The sequence below is a fragment of the Olea europaea genome, unplaced genomic scaffold (assembly GCF_002742605.1).
Source record: "Olea europaea var. sylvestris unplaced genomic scaffold, O_europaea_v1 scaffold1956, whole genome shotgun sequence".
Taxonomy (NCBI): domain Eukaryota; kingdom Viridiplantae; phylum Streptophyta; class Magnoliopsida; order Lamiales; family Oleaceae; genus Olea; species Olea europaea.
In genome coordinates this window covers 3,503-21,718 of record NW_019237404.1, presented here as the reverse complement: position 1 = coordinate 21,718, position 18,216 = coordinate 3,503, and the positions used below count along the sequence as shown (strand labels likewise).

The following is an 18,216-nucleotide window of genomic DNA, read 5'->3' as shown; positions in this document are numbered from 1 at the left end:
CTACTCTTTAAAAGGTTTACTGAGCTCCCGTTTGAGCTACATTATAGTAAAAATAAGAATGAAAAATATAGTTGTTATGGGTCCTACACAAAAGATAAAAAGTCAAATATGGTGATTTGATGTAATGAATAACGGTTATATTTTTCATTTTAATAAGAAAATAATGGGGTTCAAACAATGCCTAAATCTATACTTACTTTTAAGCCCCCGTTTGTCCCCCATTTTTGGAAATAAAAATTGGTCGAATAGAGCTTTTTTAAAAAAATAAGTGGTTGAAAAAGAAAAAAATATTTTCGATTTACGTGTAATATTATTTTATAAAATATTGTGTAGTTGAAAATATGAGAGAAAAAATTGAATGTAATGGAATGAGATTCAAACATGGAACTCTTTTCTATTCTCAATATATATTAAAATCTTCACAACCAATAAAATCTACCATCACTAATCTACAATCATATCCACAATTCATTAAGCCATCATTCCTATCATACATGCCAAAACTTCGATTCAAATGCACCTACCCCGGTTCGAAATTGAAGAACAATGACCTTATCACGGTGAAAACAACTGAATTGTGAAAATAATAATTAGAAACTTATAAAACAAATTGACACATAAACACATTGCCATTAGAGTTCTCTACTGTCATCCAGAGTATTAGATCACAAAAATTTCTCCCTCTTTGTCACTTGTGCTCCTAGACCTTTTTGTGTGTGTGTGAATTTTACAGTATTTGGAAAATTAAACACAGTTGAGAGTAAATGTAAAATTTTGAAAGATGAGAGTTTATAGTGTAATTATCCCATGAAAAATTGAAGAATTTTAGGCTTCCACTACTTCGAGGGTAAATTCCACCTGGAGTTGGAGTTAATATGCGACATATCAAAAACTTTCTAGCATACTTCCGTATGATAGAAATTGTATATTTTGTCGTTCAAAAGTTAAATTATTTAAATTGACACATGGCTCATGTCATTCGCCTCATCATTGAAAATAGTTATAACAATAGAAATTGTATATTTTGTCGCTCAAACGTTAAAATATTTAAATTGAAACATGGCTCATGTCATTCACCTCATCATTGAAAATAATTATAACAATAACTAAATTTTGTCTCCTAAGTAATTTTCATCACTTGTTCCACCAAGCAATCTAATGATACATTGCAATCAAATAATTTACAACCATAATAAATTTTAGTTTTAACTTTTACTAATTTAATTGAAAAGTGACTCCAAGATGGAGGAATGAAATTCAAACCCCTACTTTAATAAAAGTTCTAAAAGCAATTGGTCACTTTGGTATGAAAATAAAGATTATTGAAGGAGGCAAATGGAATCTTTCTTGGACTTCATATCTAAACAATCACTAATTTGAACACGCAAAACCAAGACCACCCACATGTCCCTCCTCCTTTCCATTTTTCTTTACTTTCTAATGATCACATGTATTAGGGCACGTGTGAATTGCGGTTAATGGGTACACGAAAAATCAAGATGACTGGTCAAATTTTTCTTTCTTTTCCCTTCAATAATCCCTTTTTTCTTTTTTCCTTCTCTTTTTTCATGAGCCGTGTAGGCGTCTCTCTCTTTTTCATTTTTTTCTTTGTTTCTAATTATAATATTTATCAATATATTCAAATCAAGAGAAATAGTAGAAGCAAAACAATAATCGTGAGATCAAATAAAATCAACAAGACAGTATTTTTGTTTCAACCTAGTTACAAACTTATAGTACACCATTATTTTCTTTTATTACTGACCTCAGAATCTAATAATGACACAGCTCGTCAATAAATCTTGACTCTACTCCTCTCTCCTGATATGTTACTTGTGCACTTGGAATATACACATTAGATGCGCATGATCATAGCATCTCCAAACATAAAAAATGAGGCGGGGGACTTCGATGCTGCACGCTACAACGCTCAAGTTAGTCAAAGGAACAGTTATAATTTGAATGCAGGAGTAATGCTAAGAGGAGGAGAAAATATGGGAATCAAGTTTGTAATGGAGAAAAAATTATCAAAATTGTAATTGTCTTCAAATTACACTAAATACGAGTATTTATTGGCGAAAGAGAGACACCTGATCGCAATTACAATTACCTTTAATTTTATAATTAACAAACTAATAATGCAATCATGTAATATGATTATGGTTTGTAATATGAATTACACAACTAAAGCATGGGAACTAATATGGTTAGAACGTATTCAATTTTGGTGTAAAATTGTGTGTAAATTTGTATTTTCAAAACTATATTTGCATCGTCATTTACATTCCGTTGGATTTAAATTCAAATTTTGCTACAATGAAAAGATCAAAATCAATTTTTTGCCTCTTGTGGATGTAAAAAAAAAAAAAAAGAGATATAAATGTACTTTTTAAAAAAAAAAAAAAAAAAATTTTTTTTTTTTTTAAATGCCAAAAAATGTATTTTTGAATAGTATATTGATGGAAAATAAGGAAAAATTTTGAATTTGCATGTAATATTATTTTATTGAAAAATGTTTGATTGAAATGGATTCAAAAAAAAAGAAAAAAATGTACTTTTTAAAAAAAAAAAAAAAAAACGTTTTCTATTTGTGCAATATGCATTTCCTTTGCATCTCTCCATTGGAGTGGTTTTTGATCACTTTGATGATCCAAAATTCCAAATCACAATTTATATCTATTTTACACGACAATTGGAGAGGCTCTCATTACATAGTTCGTACATGAATTATAGAAAAATTTAAAAATCAGCCACTATATCAGTCCTTGTAACTTATAATTGAACTAACACTTTCAAATTAAATAGTTAAAAATTACATTCTCAGAATGAGGATTATCACATAGTATGCGTTACAATTTCAAAAATTTATATACATTATAACAAGAACAAGACAGCGTCGGTCACGAGATCTGGTATGCCTTTCACATAGCCTTAAAACCAACATCTTCAATCGTCGGTAATTTGAGAGTGACTCGTCCATCATCAAATTCAAAATTTGATAACCCACTCCCAATCATGTTCTACCAGCCCAGAGAATTTTGATGTCCGACCTTGAGAATTTTGAGGTCCTAAGCAACTCATTATTATGAGGCCCTTAAACGTAGAGAAAATTTACATTCGTAAAAATACTTGAATATTTAAATAAATCATATATTTACATTTTAAACAAAGACTTGGTACGATTTAAAAGATAAAGTAGCAAATTCAAGTTATTTTTAATAAATCATATTATGGACATTATGGACTCATGAAAAAATTATTTTAAATCAAATTCAAATTATAACTTATTAAAGTAAATTACTGAATGTGTAATATTATTTTTCAAATTAAATCATATTACCATAATAATATTAGACTCGTTTGATAACTTGTAATTAATCATTTATGCTAAACTCAAGAAAAATTTATTTTAAATAAGATTGAACTAAGTTAGAATCAACCAAATAAATTATTGTTAAATAAATTTTTAACTAATCCATCTTTTAAATTTATAATAATTTAATTGGACTTCTACCACGGTTTTTATTTGGAGGCCCCCATTAAATATGAGACCCTAAGCCATTGCCTAGTTGCCCTTGGCTTAGGGCCGACCTCGTTCAGAAAAGATCCATTCACTTCTATATTTAAAAGAGGTTCAAGTTCTACTCACACTAGAAAGCTCGTGAATCATTTTAAGCTACAATTAAAAAGCTACCGATTACGTATCTGAAATCATCATTGGACCTATTTTTGACTTGACACTTTAATTTTATTATCACCTTCGAACGTATCATGTTCACAAGCTTGACTTGTGTACATTTATCACTTTCAGGTATAACAACAAATGATGCAATTCCAAATTCAATATATTTCTCGCATAACTCAAAAAAGAATGTAAACAAACAAATAAAAAGCTAATCTTGTCTCTTTAAAAAATAAAAATAACAATTATCCACATTTAATTAGGAAGAAATCAATGCAATTCATTGAATTATGTAACTATATTCGAACCATAGCCTAATAGTAGTAATTACATATGCAAGTGGAATTATAATTCCAAAAAACTGGAAGAAAATTGGGTATTGAATCAGAGAAGTTTGAAATAAGTAATCTACATCGCTCAAAAACAACATAAAGACGAATAAATAAACACCCAATGTCACGATTATCTTACCAGATTACGTAAAAATTACACATCCTGTAAGTTTCATATATAAATCCAAAAAACAGAAAATAAACAATTCACACATTTCATTGAAATACAAAAAATAACCAAGCATATACACTTGTAACTCGGCCATTTAATTCACTAAGATAACAATCATATTCGTTAAATACTATATTTAAAATCAAATAAAAGCAAATAGCAACTCAAAATTCTGCAAATTTCAATAATGTAGGACACGATCAAGTTAAATATTTCTTTTTCTTGTTTGAAGAGAAATAATGAAACAGCATTAGTTAATAAATTTGTTCATTTTCGTGTAACAAGTGTGTTAATTTCATGCATAAAAAAAGTCCTTCCATTACGGAGAACCAACCTCCTGATGGTTGGCATTTGGCATTTTAAACATGTACCTACAAGCTGCATAGATAGAAAGTCTACTCAGACAAAAGGAATAAAAATTATAAAATAATTTGATTAATAAGATGACCATAACATGTTAAGCTGGTAAAAAAGAAGAGAAGGGTTCAATTATTAAATAGCCACGCAATATATTATTCGTGATCAGCAACACAAGCTAATGACATGGGAAAAGTACAAAAGGGAATTAGAAGTGTGCAAAGGAAACTGCGGGAAATATCAACACAACTACGACAAAGATCTTTCAAAACATAATATACAAATATTATCCATTTAACTGGTTCATTTTGGGAGTGGTGTCCTCACAAATTCCCACGTGATCCGATGAAAAGCATCATTAGAACTTCTCATCCCAGCTACTTCATTGATGGGAACCGCATCAGTAATCTCTTTCAAATCTTCTTTTGTAAGCTTCACTTTCAGAGCACCAATATTATCGTGAAGATTCTTAATTTTGGTCGTACCTACACCAATATTTCAAGATTGGCAAGATAAATTATCATTAAAAACAATCAAATTCATGATATCGATATAATGCACATTTCACTGGCATCCATTGCATGTATGATTTCGGAGAAAATTATTTTACAGCATCTGCAAATAATAACAATTTTCCAGAGTAATCTCACTTAACGATCCGTCTTTCCTAATCTCCCTATCTAGGGTGAAATGGCCCAAATGGCTGTTAATTATAAGGCCTACGCACATAAATATGGTGGAAAATTAAGAGAAAAATAACTCTGAAGAGATTTACAAGCTCGTATGTATATCTCGACACCTCCAAGAAGCATACTGATATCTAAATAAGAAACTAAAAGACTCATGAAAGACGAGGGAAAGGTTGATCATCTCATACTCAAGTACATGAACTTCCAAAGGGCAGGGACGATCATCTCATACTCCAATATTATAGGCATATTTGTACAGTTATTCACGTGTGACGAGACCTCTGTTTCTTTCCCATCTCATAATCCTGAATTAACAAAAAACTGCACGAGCATGCGATAATTTTACTCTCATTCTATCCCTTCCATTTCCTTGAAAGAAAGGGTAAAAAGAAAAGGAGTTACGTAATTAGATATCTATGAAAAAGAATGTTGGTTTTCAACCCCATCCATAATGAGGGTACCTGAAATTCATGGGGATGCTAAATAGAGACTTCCAATTTTACAGCGAAAAACAGGGAGGGGAGGGTTGGCTGGTTTCAATTGGCGTTTAGCTTAGTCTAAGTCACAATTCCAGTTCAATTCACAAATCTCCAAGACAATCCACATTGATATACTTTTAATATGAATATTCTTACGCTCATAAAAACGAATTAAATGCCTCAATATAAATATGATGTGAGGGTAACAGCAAAGATTTTTAAACAGATAGTTCCAATTTCTTTAATACTCTACATTTCCAATCCGTCAAACATGGTTTCTACTATAGTTTTTAACGCTAAGGCTTTTACATGATTGACTAACCTGGAATAGGTACAACATCATTTCCTTGATGAAGAACCCATGCAAGCGCAAGTTGAGCAGGAGTGCATCCATGCTTCTTAGCCAACGCTTCTATACGAAAATATAGGACTTTGTTCTTATCAAAGTTCTCTCCCTGAAGCCTTGGGTGACTTGTCTGACGGTACGAAAATTAAACAACTTCTCATCAACAGGAGATTACAAAAGTGAAGATACTACTACATGATCCTGGATACTAAATAAGATATTACGCAATGAAATCTAAAATATATAGATGCACACACCAAAGAGCTATTTGGATCTGCACTTTCCACGATGGCCTTCCCAGCAAAAAACCCTCGACCTAAGGGACTGTATGGAACTATTCCAATTCCAAGTTCCCTATTTTCCATTTCCAAAAAAAAAAAAGAAGAAACAATATATGAGATCATAATCTCCGAACATGAAGCATAACAATAAGATGAAAAACTACAGAAACTTGAAGCGTAGTAGTTGAAAGAGAATGAATCAGGGTGTTCAAGAATTGATAGAGGAGGAAAATATTTTCTGTTTTTATTATAAGCACAATGATCAAAAATCTAACTAATCGTAGTTTCAACTTCAGGAAGAAAAAATAATGCAAACTTCAGGAATAAAAAAAATACAAAAACATGGAGTTTTATAATAGAAAATAGGAGCTCAACATTGTAATGTTAATCCTAGGATGAGGTTGTGCAAAATTAATTTCAAATTCAAATATCAGCCCTTAAGTTACAATTTAAGTACATAATTGCCAAGAGAGTCAACTGAAATTGTAATAGGGTTACAACAAAAATATTAGAGAAATATGAAAAACCTGCAAAGTGGAATTATTTCTTCTTCGATGTCACGAACCCAAAGGGAATAGTCCATTTGTATAGCAGTAACAGGATGAACTGCATGAGCCCTCCTTATTGTGTCTGGACTAGCTTCAGACAACCCAATATATTTTATTTTACCTTCTTTGACCAACTTTTTAAGTTCTCCCATCTGCAATTTATATACAATTTTATCAACAAGAGCAAACATGTTAGTAAAATGGAAAGCATGATAAAAAAAGGAGTACAAGCCAAGTGAAAACATGGTTAATGGCCACTTAAAGAATGGATACACGACACCAAGTAAAATCATTAAAAAATTAAAAAACTCACAGTGTATTCAATTGGCACAGTATTATCAATTCGATGTATATAGTAAAGATCGATATAATCCACATCAAGACGCTTCAGACTAGCTTCACAACAAGAGCGAGCATATTCAGGTGAACCTTTCACTATGACACCAGAAGCATCAAATCCTGCTACACCAAACTTTGTAGCTAATTGAACCTTTTCTCGAGGTAACTGCTTTAGTGCCTACAAAATTTAAATATCTTTTGTTAAGATAACTCAAAGGTGACTACTAAAAAGCTCATGCATTACATTAAGTCGAATTAATATGATAATTTCAAAAGGCATGAATACAACGTTAGAAAATAGTATTGATACATAAATTAATATGATAATTTAAAAAGGCATGGGTAAGGCAAAGTACTGAGACAGGAATTAAACCTCATTCTTCTACATTCTTTCCCATTATTTGTTCTACAGTATTCATTTTCAACCACACATTTATTAAAATAATACTTCATGCTAATCAAAAACTTTTCAATTCTTTTTTCATCACACATTCTCCATCAATCACCATTCCATAACACATTACTTCAAATTAGTGGAGCTCAAATGGGGCCTAATTCATACAATTTGATCAACAGTCTACAAATAGAATAATGTTATTTGTACATCACTGTGTACATAATGATGTACAGATAGATAACATGAAAAAAGAGCGAAAAAAAGAGACTGAAAGAAAAGAAATTCAGTTATTATAATCTTTCTTTCTCTTCCATGTCATCAATTTGTATACCGTTGTGTATACAATGATGTACAAATAACAAATTTTTATGGTTTCTTGTATTGGTATATGGACAATGGTGAGTTTTTTCTTCTTGCTCAATTTGTCAAAACACTCCTTAACTAGCGATAAAGAAAAACAAAGTAATTTTCATTTTTTTTTGGTTGAAAAAGTCTTTTAAAACTAAAATGTCTAATTTTACTTTATTGATAATAACATTATCTTTCTCATTTCATCTCTTTCTTCACTCTCATACTAGCTCCCAACTTTACAATCATTTTTTGTGCGGCTTTCCTGCCTTCCTTTTTTATGTTTCTTGTATGTTTCTTAATATGAAATCAGTAGTAGCTAAAGATCTGTCAAACCGCTAAACAGTTCTCTTACACTCTTCCAAAGTATGCAATATAAAAGGTCAAGAAAGCACAATATGATAGAAACGGTACAACATAAAAGAAAAGGTGAATCACAAGAAGCAAGCAGTTTGTCAATGTAAAAGAAAACGACATGAAGTATATGAGTAGGTTAAAATTTTATTACACATATTTACCTAAATTCATTCTTAAAAAAATAAAAACTAAATAGGTACTACAAGAGAATGTTTGAAGTGAGAATTCGTTCAAAAGAAGTGGACTTCGGGGTAGATTCTCAAGCTTTATTCTGGGTAATATTGATATACTGCACATCTTCCATGAGTTACAGCTCATGGACAATACTTTACATCAGTTGATATCAAAGATTGACGTCTCATGTACAACTTGGTATTGAAACATTCTCGTTAAGTGAGTAAACAATGTATATGTTTGAAATATAAGATGATCTAAAGGAAGTGTGCTTCAGACTAATTTTCAAACTTGATTAATTTTATGTATTATATAATGAAATATACTAGTATGACGAATTATAACTTTTGACCAAAATAACAGCAATGCCCTAATCAATAGGTCATCAATGGGAATGATCTCTTGAAGTTGAGGAGTATGTTTCACTTTTTCTGTCCAGCATTGTCTTTAAACAAAACAAATTCCTAGTTATTCCTTAAGATGTTGGCAGCCAAACCAAGGACTAGAAATGTTTAATGGAGAGGAAAAAGTCAAAACGGAATCATGTTGATATGCGCAATTATTGAACTTTAGCGACATTTGATTTGATCGTGAAATTTCATTCCGTTTGAACTCATCACTTAATTTTTAATTACAATTGGAACAATCAATTTGAACGTTTACATAATCGAATCATTGCACCCATGTCTATAGTTTAACTAATGAAACCTTACATGATAATCTAATTGGCAAAGAATGTTTCTAACATAAATACATATCTAAATATCCTCAGTTGAGATATTAAGATGATGTACAAATAACAAACACCATAGTTTCTTTGTTATAAACATATCTACATCAATTGATAGAAGAGTCTGCCTCTTAAATCACCCTGGGAACCACTTCTTTAAAATTCTCATATTTCCCTTGCTCACTTTTAGTAACAAAGACTCCTCTAAATGTTTTTATTAACCCAGAGTTAAATGTAAAAAAATGGAGCCTCATTTAGATCAGCTTGATTCCTTATAATATCATTATCGTCATTCACATCAACTTTCAATTACAAAGGAAGCAAAAGTACAGCCATAATCAAGAATAATTTTCTTAGCAAAGTACCTACCTTCCCCACCAAGTACTCGTTGGCATGGTTCATGCCATAAGCATCCGATGTGTCAAAGAACGTAATTCCTTTATTAAATGCCTCTTTGATTATTGCAATTCCTTCTTCCTCAGGGACAGGATTATTGTAGATACCTGAAAGCCCCATACAACCATAACCTAGCCTTGATACCTAGGAGGGAAAAACATGTCATTGGATAAAGCAATGAGATTTAGGATACATTCTTTGAAGATCATTGCATTATCTACAAATTGAATCGAATCCCAAATTGAATTAAGTAATTGTAACATATACCTCAAGTCCTTGGGTTCCCAGTTTCACTCGTGGCATCTCAAATTGTTCGGCCATTGCTAATTTTCCTCGAACTAAGCAGCGCCTCTTCAAGTTCCAGTAAGTTGAAGCCACTGGAATTGGCGTAAATATATGTATATGAAAGGAAAACTCTGGAAGTCCCCAGGACCCAGCTCTGAAAACTCTGGAAGCCCCCAGGACCCAGCTCTTTTTCTTCATTCTTCGAGCTCTTTCTTTGAACTAAGCAGTGCGTCCACGTTATCAATGAGGAACAGCAATATTCAGCCACGGGGCTTTTTTTTTTAAAATGCGTTTGATATATGTACGTGTGTATATAATGTATATATAAAAATTATCTCCCAAGTAATTGTGTTTAGCTTACGTCAAATATTGATAATATGGTACATCATTCAATTATATATTTTTTTTGTTAATTTTAAAGTAAGCCAAAGAACGACTGTTTATGTTTCATTTTTTCAAAAATATAATTTTTCAAAATTTATTTCAATTATACATTTTCCAGAATAAATTAAAACTCTCACTCACACGCACTCACTCGTGTATTGGAAGGAGGAAGAGAATAGTTTACATTTTATAGTTTACAGTATGGTTTGGATGGGGTGGGGGTGGGGGTGGGGTAGGGTGAAGAAGGAGATGAATAGTATTTTTTTTTGCTTTAGTTATTTATTTTAATTGTTTTATTATAGGGTTAAGTACTTTTACTTTTTTACCCTTTTCAATTAGTCAAAAATTGGTCAATGTTTAATTTTATTGGTCAACTAACGGTCAAACGGACGGTTTCCATCCATTTGGACTTCGGGTGCAGATTTTTGAAAGGTTTGGTACCTCCGGTAGCACAAACTAAAGGTTTGGGCAAAGTCTGCTAATAAACGAAATGTTTGGTATCTCGGCTGCAATTTTCCCTTCTTTTTTATCACACATTCCCAAAAAATAGATAAGTAAGTAAATGAAAAAGAACAGAAAATTTAAAATTTTGGGTATTATATATGTATGTACATGTGTGTGTGTGTGTAATATCATTATTTTTTCTTAAATTGTATAATTGAAATAAGTGCTTGTTTGGTAGAGATTTTGAGAATTGATTTTTTGACCGATAGAGATAAAGTGAATTCTAGCTGTGAGAAAAGAATTCAAAAACAACGGTTGAAATAGTAAAATAACTGTAAAAAAAAATTTGATTTTAATTGACTTAACATCACCGTCAAACAAGCTGTAAATTTTGAAAAATTATATTTTTGAAGCTCTTTTTCTTCATTCTTCGAGCTCTTTCTTTGAAGTAAGCAATGCCTCCACGTTATAAATGATGAACAGCAATATTCAGTCGCTGGGCTTCATTAAAATGCAATTGTCTGAGAAGATGTGTTTTGAAATAGAGATTATTTTATTTTATTTATTAATTTATTTATTTTTAAATATGTGATTAAAAAAGAATAAAATTTTTAAAATTATTGCAATATCATTATTTTTTCGAAAAATGAATAACTAAAATAAATTTTGAAAAATTATAATTTTTTCAAATGGAATATGTATTCCATATATGTGTGCGTATAAGTATTCCATTTTGAAAAATTTTGTGTGCGTGCGCGCGCGCGTGCGTGTGCATTTTGAAATAGAGATTTTTTATTTTATTTATTTATTTATTTTATTTTGAAAATGTGTAATAAAAAAAGAACAAAAATTTTAAAATCATGTATAATATCATTATTTTTTGAAAATGTATAACTGAAATAAATCAACTGGATCCGAGTGATAAGGCTTAGGTGTCGGGTGGATGAATTCAAGTATTTTAATGCTCAAAATCACCCACTACAATTTGATATTTCATAAACAAAACCGTTTGGATCCACGTAATTATTATAATCAAATTGTCGATTTGAATTGGGTTCAATTCCACCAATGACAAAAAATCGTGAGTCAACAATACAAATTATTTCAATTATTTCACCTATATTTTATAGAAAATAAATGTGTCACCAAATACATATTTAAACACCTTATTAACCCAATACAAATATGCCACAAAATACTGTCTAATATCTAGTGTAATAACATCCAATATCTAGCATTTCAAAAATACCATTAGTTATAAACTAAAATTGTGATGAAGAGTTGTCTAAACAGTCCAAAGACAGAGGGCCACCACTGTAATTTTCCCATTTGGACATATAACCCCAAAGAACCGGTAAGCATTAATTTTTGAATCTTTTCTTCTACTCAGTTTAACACCATTAGGCATGTGCCCACAAGCTACATAGATAGCAACTCTACTCAGACAAAAGGATAGTACGCCTAGAAAACAATTTGATTATCAAGACGAACATAGGATGGTTATCAAAGAGATAATAAAAAACAACGAAGGTTCAATTATTCAATAACCATGCGATATATTACTTCCGATCTACATCCACACAAGCTAGTGAAAAGTTGGATTACCAATAAAAGTATGTAGACAAAACTACATCAAATATCGACAAGACTAAAACTCCAATTTCTTCAAAACATCACACACTAATAAAAGGACAATACATCTAGAAAACAATTTGATTATCAAGATGACCATAGGATGGTTATCAAAGAAAAAACAAAAAACAAAAAGAGGTTCAATTATTCAATAACCATGTTATATATTACTTCCGATCTACATCCACAAAAGCTAGTGAAAGTTGGATAACTAATAAAAGTTGCAAACAAAACTACATCAAATATCGACCCCACTAAAACCTCAATTTTTTCAAAACACCCCGCTAATAATTATCCATTTTGCTGGTTCATTCTAGAAGTGGAGTATTCACAAATTCTCATGTGATCTTATGTAGGATGGTTATCAAAGAAAAATAAAATAAAATAAACAAAAAAACAAAAACAGGTTCAATTATTCAATAGCCATACGATATATTATTTTTGCTCTACATCCACACAAACTAGTAAAGGTTGGATAACTGGTAAAAGTATGCAAAACAAACTACATCAAATATCGACACAATTAAAACTCCAATTTTTTCAAAACATCACATACTAATAATTATCCAATTTGCTTGTTCATCATAGGAGTGGAGTACTTTTGATTTACATCCACACAAGCCACTGAAAGTTGGATAACTAGCAAAAATATGCGGACAAAATTACATCAAATATCGAAACATTTTGCTAGCTCATTCTAGGAGTGGAGTGTTCACTAATTCCCGTGTGATCTTATATAGGATGTTTATCAAAGAGAATAAAAAACAAAAAGATGTTCAATTATTCAATAGCCATGCGATATATTACTTTTGATCTAGATACACACAAACTAGTGAAAGTTGGATAACTAGTAAAAGTACGCTGACAAGACCACATGAAATATCGACACGACTAAAACTTCAATTTTTTCAAAACATCACACGCTAATAATTATCTGCTGGTTCATTCTGGGAGTGGTGTGTTCACAAATTCCCATGTGATCTTATGAAAAGCCTCATTTTGACTTCTCGACCCTACTACTTCGTTGATGGGAACCGCATCGGTAATTTCTTTCAAATCATCTTTTGTCAGCTTCAGTTTCAGAGAATCAATGTTGGAGTGGAGATTCTTAATTTTAGTTGTACCTACAAATATTACAAGATTGAAAGTTAAATCATCATTGAAACAAATGCAATTCGTGAGATTTCAATCACCATCTACAACATTGATTTCTGGGAAAAATTCTTACAGCATCTACAAATGATAATAATTTTCCAGAGATAAAAAGCTTAAGTACACCAAATTCTTATCAAAATCTTACCTAATGATATTACAGTATATAGATCCCCAAGGAGGAAGGTGAGACTGGACCAAACTTCATGTTATTATTTGAATAAGTGGAATGATCTGCGTAAACTAGTTTTGATATAATCCAACTTAATGATCCAGCTCTTTCTAGTTTCTACCAAGGAATAGATGGCCAAAATGGCGCTTCCTGTAGTTAAAAATGCTTATAGAGGAAGCTGGTCCAATGTATCTCTCTAAAAGCACTTCCAGAACAGGAAACAATTTTGAAAATTAGTTTCCAAACAAAAATTCAGCTTTCTTTCTCCAAACACTGCCATACCAAACGGGCCAATAGTCATTAGCTCTAGAAATCAATGTGGTGGCAAAGTTAACACTCCTCAAACCTGTTTACGTGGGGGGGGTTCTCCCTCTCTTCGTGAGCCTGTTTGTGTTCACTGGCGGAAGAGAGGCAAGATTCTAAAATAGGCACTTCCAATATTTTTAAAGAAATGGGAGAGGGGCCAAAGGAGGTTATCGTGTTGATACTCCCGACCAAACTGATGAGGGAACTATAAATCTCCAAAATTCCCTTTGCCCAATACTTAAACTAACTGAATTCACACTGAACTGAATCACATGAGGCCGCCCATTTAATTAGTTCAAATGGCTGTTTCAGTATAGTCCATGTTACAATTCCAGTTCAAATCATTATTAAGGATCTAAACTAATCAGAACAGCTGAATGCACACATCTCCAAGATGATTTCTGTCTACATACTTCTGGATATGAATATTCTAATACTCAGAGACAAAAGAAACGTTTCAATTTGAATATAATGTGAGCTCAACAGCAAAGTTTTCTAAACATATAGCTCCAATTTCTTTAATAATCTCCATTTCCAATCTGTCCAACATGGTTTCTATTACAGTATTTAGAGCAAAGATTTTTATATAAATGGCTCACCTGGAATTGGTACGACATCATCTCCTTGATGAAGAACCCATGCAAGAGCAAGTTGAGCAGGAGTGCATCCATGCTTCTTAGCCAATGCTTCTATACGAAAATATAGAACTTTGTTCTTATCAAAGTTCTCTCCCTGAAGTCTTGGGTGACTTGTCTGACAGTACGAAATTAACCAATTTTTCAGCAACTAGAGATTAAAAAAGTAACGGAACTACTAAGCGATCCTGGACACTAAAGTCTTGTGCATTGAAAATAAAAAAGATATATATGCATACACACCAATGAGCTATTTTCCACGTTTTCCACTACGACCTTCCCAGCAAAAAATCCTCGACCCAAGGGACTGTAAGGAACTATTCCAATCCCAAGTTCCCTATAATCCATTTCCAAAGAGAAAAGAAGAAACGCTATCTGAGATTATAATATTAGAATAGGAATAACAATATATATTTGAGAAATATGGGAAACCTGCAAAGCGGAATTATTTCATCTTCGATGTCACGGATCCAAAGGGAATAGTCCATTTGAATAGCAGTAATGGGATGAACTGCATGAGCCCTCCTTATTGTGTCTGGGCTAGCTTCAGACAATCCAATATATTTTATTTTACCTTCGTTGACAAGATTTTTAAGTTCTCTCATCTGTAACTCAAAAGTAATTTTATCAACTAGAGCAATCATATTGTTAGTGACGTGGAAACCATAATAAGAAAAATGAGTGCAAACCAAGAGAAACATGATTAACGGCCATTAACCTAAATTGATATGTGAGACCAAATAAAACAATAAATATTAGGAAAAAAAACTTACTGTGTATTCAATAGGCACGGTAGAATCAATTCGGTGTATGTAGTAAAGATCAATATAGTCCACATCAAAACTCTTCAGACTGGCCTCACAACAAGAGCGAGCATATTCAGGTGAACCTTTCACTATAACTCCAGAAGCATCAAATCCGGCTACACCGAACTTTGTAGCTAATTGAACCTTTTCTCGAGGCAATTGCTTCAATGCCTACAAAATTTGAATTCACGTGTTAATATAACTCAAAATGTGACCACGATATGCTCATGCATTACATTTAGTAGTTTTCTAATAAATAGTCTTCTAATAACAATTCACGATGAGAAAAATTAAGTTAAACATAACTTCAAGCATCATCTAGACCAAATTATATTAGTTTTCAATGAGAAAATTCTTCATATATTCAAACTTTAATGCTGTCTAGCTTTGTAATCTTTGTATAGCTAATTTTTACAATAACTAAACTTCTATCAACCATATTTGCCAACCTCTGAAGAAAAACTTTAGCACATTCATATGTTCGACAATAATTTAAATAATAGCAAAAAGTTTTGTGCAAATGGATATATTCGAGACATGGAGTTGTCTGTCTTCCATTTTTTTTCTCTTTCAATTTGTCATAATGTTTTTATCAACCCGGAGTCAAATGCAAGGAAATGGAGCTATTAAATCAGCTTTACGCCTTAGAATATCATTATTGTTGTTCACGTCAAGTTCCAGTAACAAAAGGAAGCAAAAGTATCTTGCCAGCATATAAATCAAAATATACTGCCATAATCAACAATAAGTATCTCCAAAAAGTACATACCTTCCCTACCAAGTGCTCGTTGGCATGATTAATACCATAAGCATCCGATGTGTCAAAAAAGGTAATGCCTTTACTAAATGCCTCTTTGATTATTGCAATTCCTTCCTCCTCAGGGACAGGATTATTGTAGAAACCCGAAAGCCCCATACAACCATAACCTAGTTTTGATACCTACGAGGAAAAACGTGTCATTGGATGAAGCAATGATATTTTAGAATACATTGAGATTGTGTTTAAAGCTCTGTTGGTGGCCAAACATCCAGAATGTGTCACTTTAGTTATGCAATTTTTATTTATTTATTTATTTTAAGTATAAAACAACAAAGAACTTTCAACGTTGTTTCAAATAAGTGTTTTCTGGCTTATAATTAAATGTCAGTTACAAAAGACCGCCAGTTACATAAGCAACACAGCAAAATACCTCAACAACAACTCAGCAAAAAAGTAAAATTTAGTATAGATGCACAGTGAGTGGCTTAACTGAAACAACTTTGTAAGTTCAATAACCATACAAGCTTAAAAAAGGTTCAGGGACTGAATTGACACGTTTCAATAAGAGATGTATTCAATCACGAACAAAATAGAGTATAGAATCGCTTCCCCAAAAAAAAAATATATATATATATGGAGTACTAGACAGCATGTAAGATATCTTAAGCAAAAATCGCTGTCAGGGACAGAGACAGTGGTCCCGTGGCTAGATCTGCCACTTCGTTCACTATAATCCGAAAGGTTACCGATTCGACTGATTATATTCAGGATGCTATAATCACTAATCGGAAAGTTTACCGATGGAATCATATAGATCTCTTGATTCATTCGGTTAGATCTATAAATTGAATCGAATTCGAAAATGAATTAAGCAAATTGAACATATACCTCGAGTCCTTGGGTTCCGAGTTTCACGCGCGGCATCTCAAACTGTTCAGCCATTGCTAATTTTTTTCAAGCCCTTCGAACTAAATTGTGCCTCTTCAGTGGGTTGACAGACTCCACCATTTCGCGTTAATATATATAGAGAAACTCGGGTGCCGATTTCACCGATCACGTCATGGTGGGCTCACGTTAGCTACAGTTAAGGCTTTCGATTGATTACCCTTTTTTATAATAAAATAAAATAAAATAAAATAATATATATATATATATCGACCACCATTTCGCATTAATCTAGAAACTCGGGTGCCGATTTCACCGATCACGTCATGGTGGGCTCACATTAGCTACAGTTAAGGCTTTCGATTGATTACCCTTTTTATAAAAAAATAAAATAAAATAAAATAAAATAATATATATATATACACACACACACACATTTTTCCCTCACCTTCTTCATAAAAAAATTTCATTAAAATAATATAACACATAAACTTAAAAAAATTTCAATTTTTTAATCATACATTTCTCATCAATTTACTATTCTAAAATATAATTTTTTTATTAAAAATGGAGTTCAAACACCCTGTAAAGCATTTATATTATTTTCATATTTATGCCTTTAATTATTATTAATTGTATTCTTGTTATCAATCTTTCTTTCATTATGTCATGTACTTAATGTTGATTTCATCCAAAACTTGTTTTTACGTGCTCATAAGGAGCAAATATTTTGTCACACTATAATTGTTAGCAAAAATGCTTGTTGCAAATAAGTATTTTGAAACCTTTGTATATTGCAAGTTTTGAATTGAAATTGTCATACGAAATAAGGTATACTTCTAATCTTCAATATATTAAAAGGAATGATTGAGGAGAAATCCTTACATATTTAGTTATACATCTAATATCCATTATTTAATTTTAGTTTTGTTAATAATTTATTAATAACATTGATTCCTTACATATTTAACTATATGCCCATTATACCTTAATTTAATCTTAGTTTTGTCAACAATTAATTAATAACATTGATTCCTTACATATTTAACTATATGCCCATTATACCCTAATTTATTTTTAGTTTTGTTAATAATTAATTAATAACATTAATTCAATTTATTCAAAATG

General features: G+C 31.5%; 1 protein-coding gene across 2 annotated transcripts; it reads right to left on the bottom strand.

Annotated features, from left to right (window-relative positions):
* Positions 1-4,649: 4,649 nt before the first annotated feature.
* Positions 4,650-17,301, bottom strand: LOC111379245 (perakine reductase-like). 2 transcript variants are annotated; one of them, XM_023002590.1, is made up of 7 exons: positions 17,092-17,301; positions 16,213-16,383; positions 15,411-15,614; positions 15,070-15,242; positions 14,881-14,974; positions 6,034-6,187; positions 4,650-5,028 (listed from the first exon to the last, which is right to left on the bottom strand). In XM_023002590.1, exons 1-7 carry the CDS (start codon positions 17,143-17,145, stop codon positions 4,847-4,849), a joined length of 1,032 nt encoding a protein of 343 aa, XP_022858358.1. In that variant the 5' UTR covers positions 17,146-17,301; the 3' UTR covers positions 4,650-4,846. The 2 variants fall into 2 exon arrangements, with proteins under 2 accessions (XP_022858358.1, XP_022858357.1); XM_023002589.1 differs by lacking the exons at positions 14,881-14,974; positions 15,070-15,242; positions 15,411-15,614; positions 16,213-16,383; positions 17,092-17,301 and adding exons at positions 6,315-6,411; positions 6,866-7,038; positions 7,200-7,403; positions 9,601-9,771; positions 9,895-10,329.
* Positions 17,302-18,216: the final 915 nt, after the last annotated feature.

What these genes read in the sequence shown, in the direction of transcription:
- LOC111379245 (XM_023002589.1), bottom strand. Translation starts at nt 10,110, where the DNA reads ATGAAGAAAAAGAGCTGGGTCCTGGGGGCTTCCAGAGTTTTCAGAGCT. An exon ending in GAAATAATTCCACTTTGCAG is followed by an intron (nt 6,412 to 6,865) that starts GTTTTTCATATT and finishes AATGGAAAATAG; the next exon opens with GGAACTTGGAATTGGAATAG. An exon ending in CAGATCCAAATAGCTCTTTG is followed by an intron (nt 6,188 to 6,314) that starts GTGTGTGCATCT and finishes TCGTACCGTCAG; the next exon opens with ACAAGTCACCCAAGGCTTCA.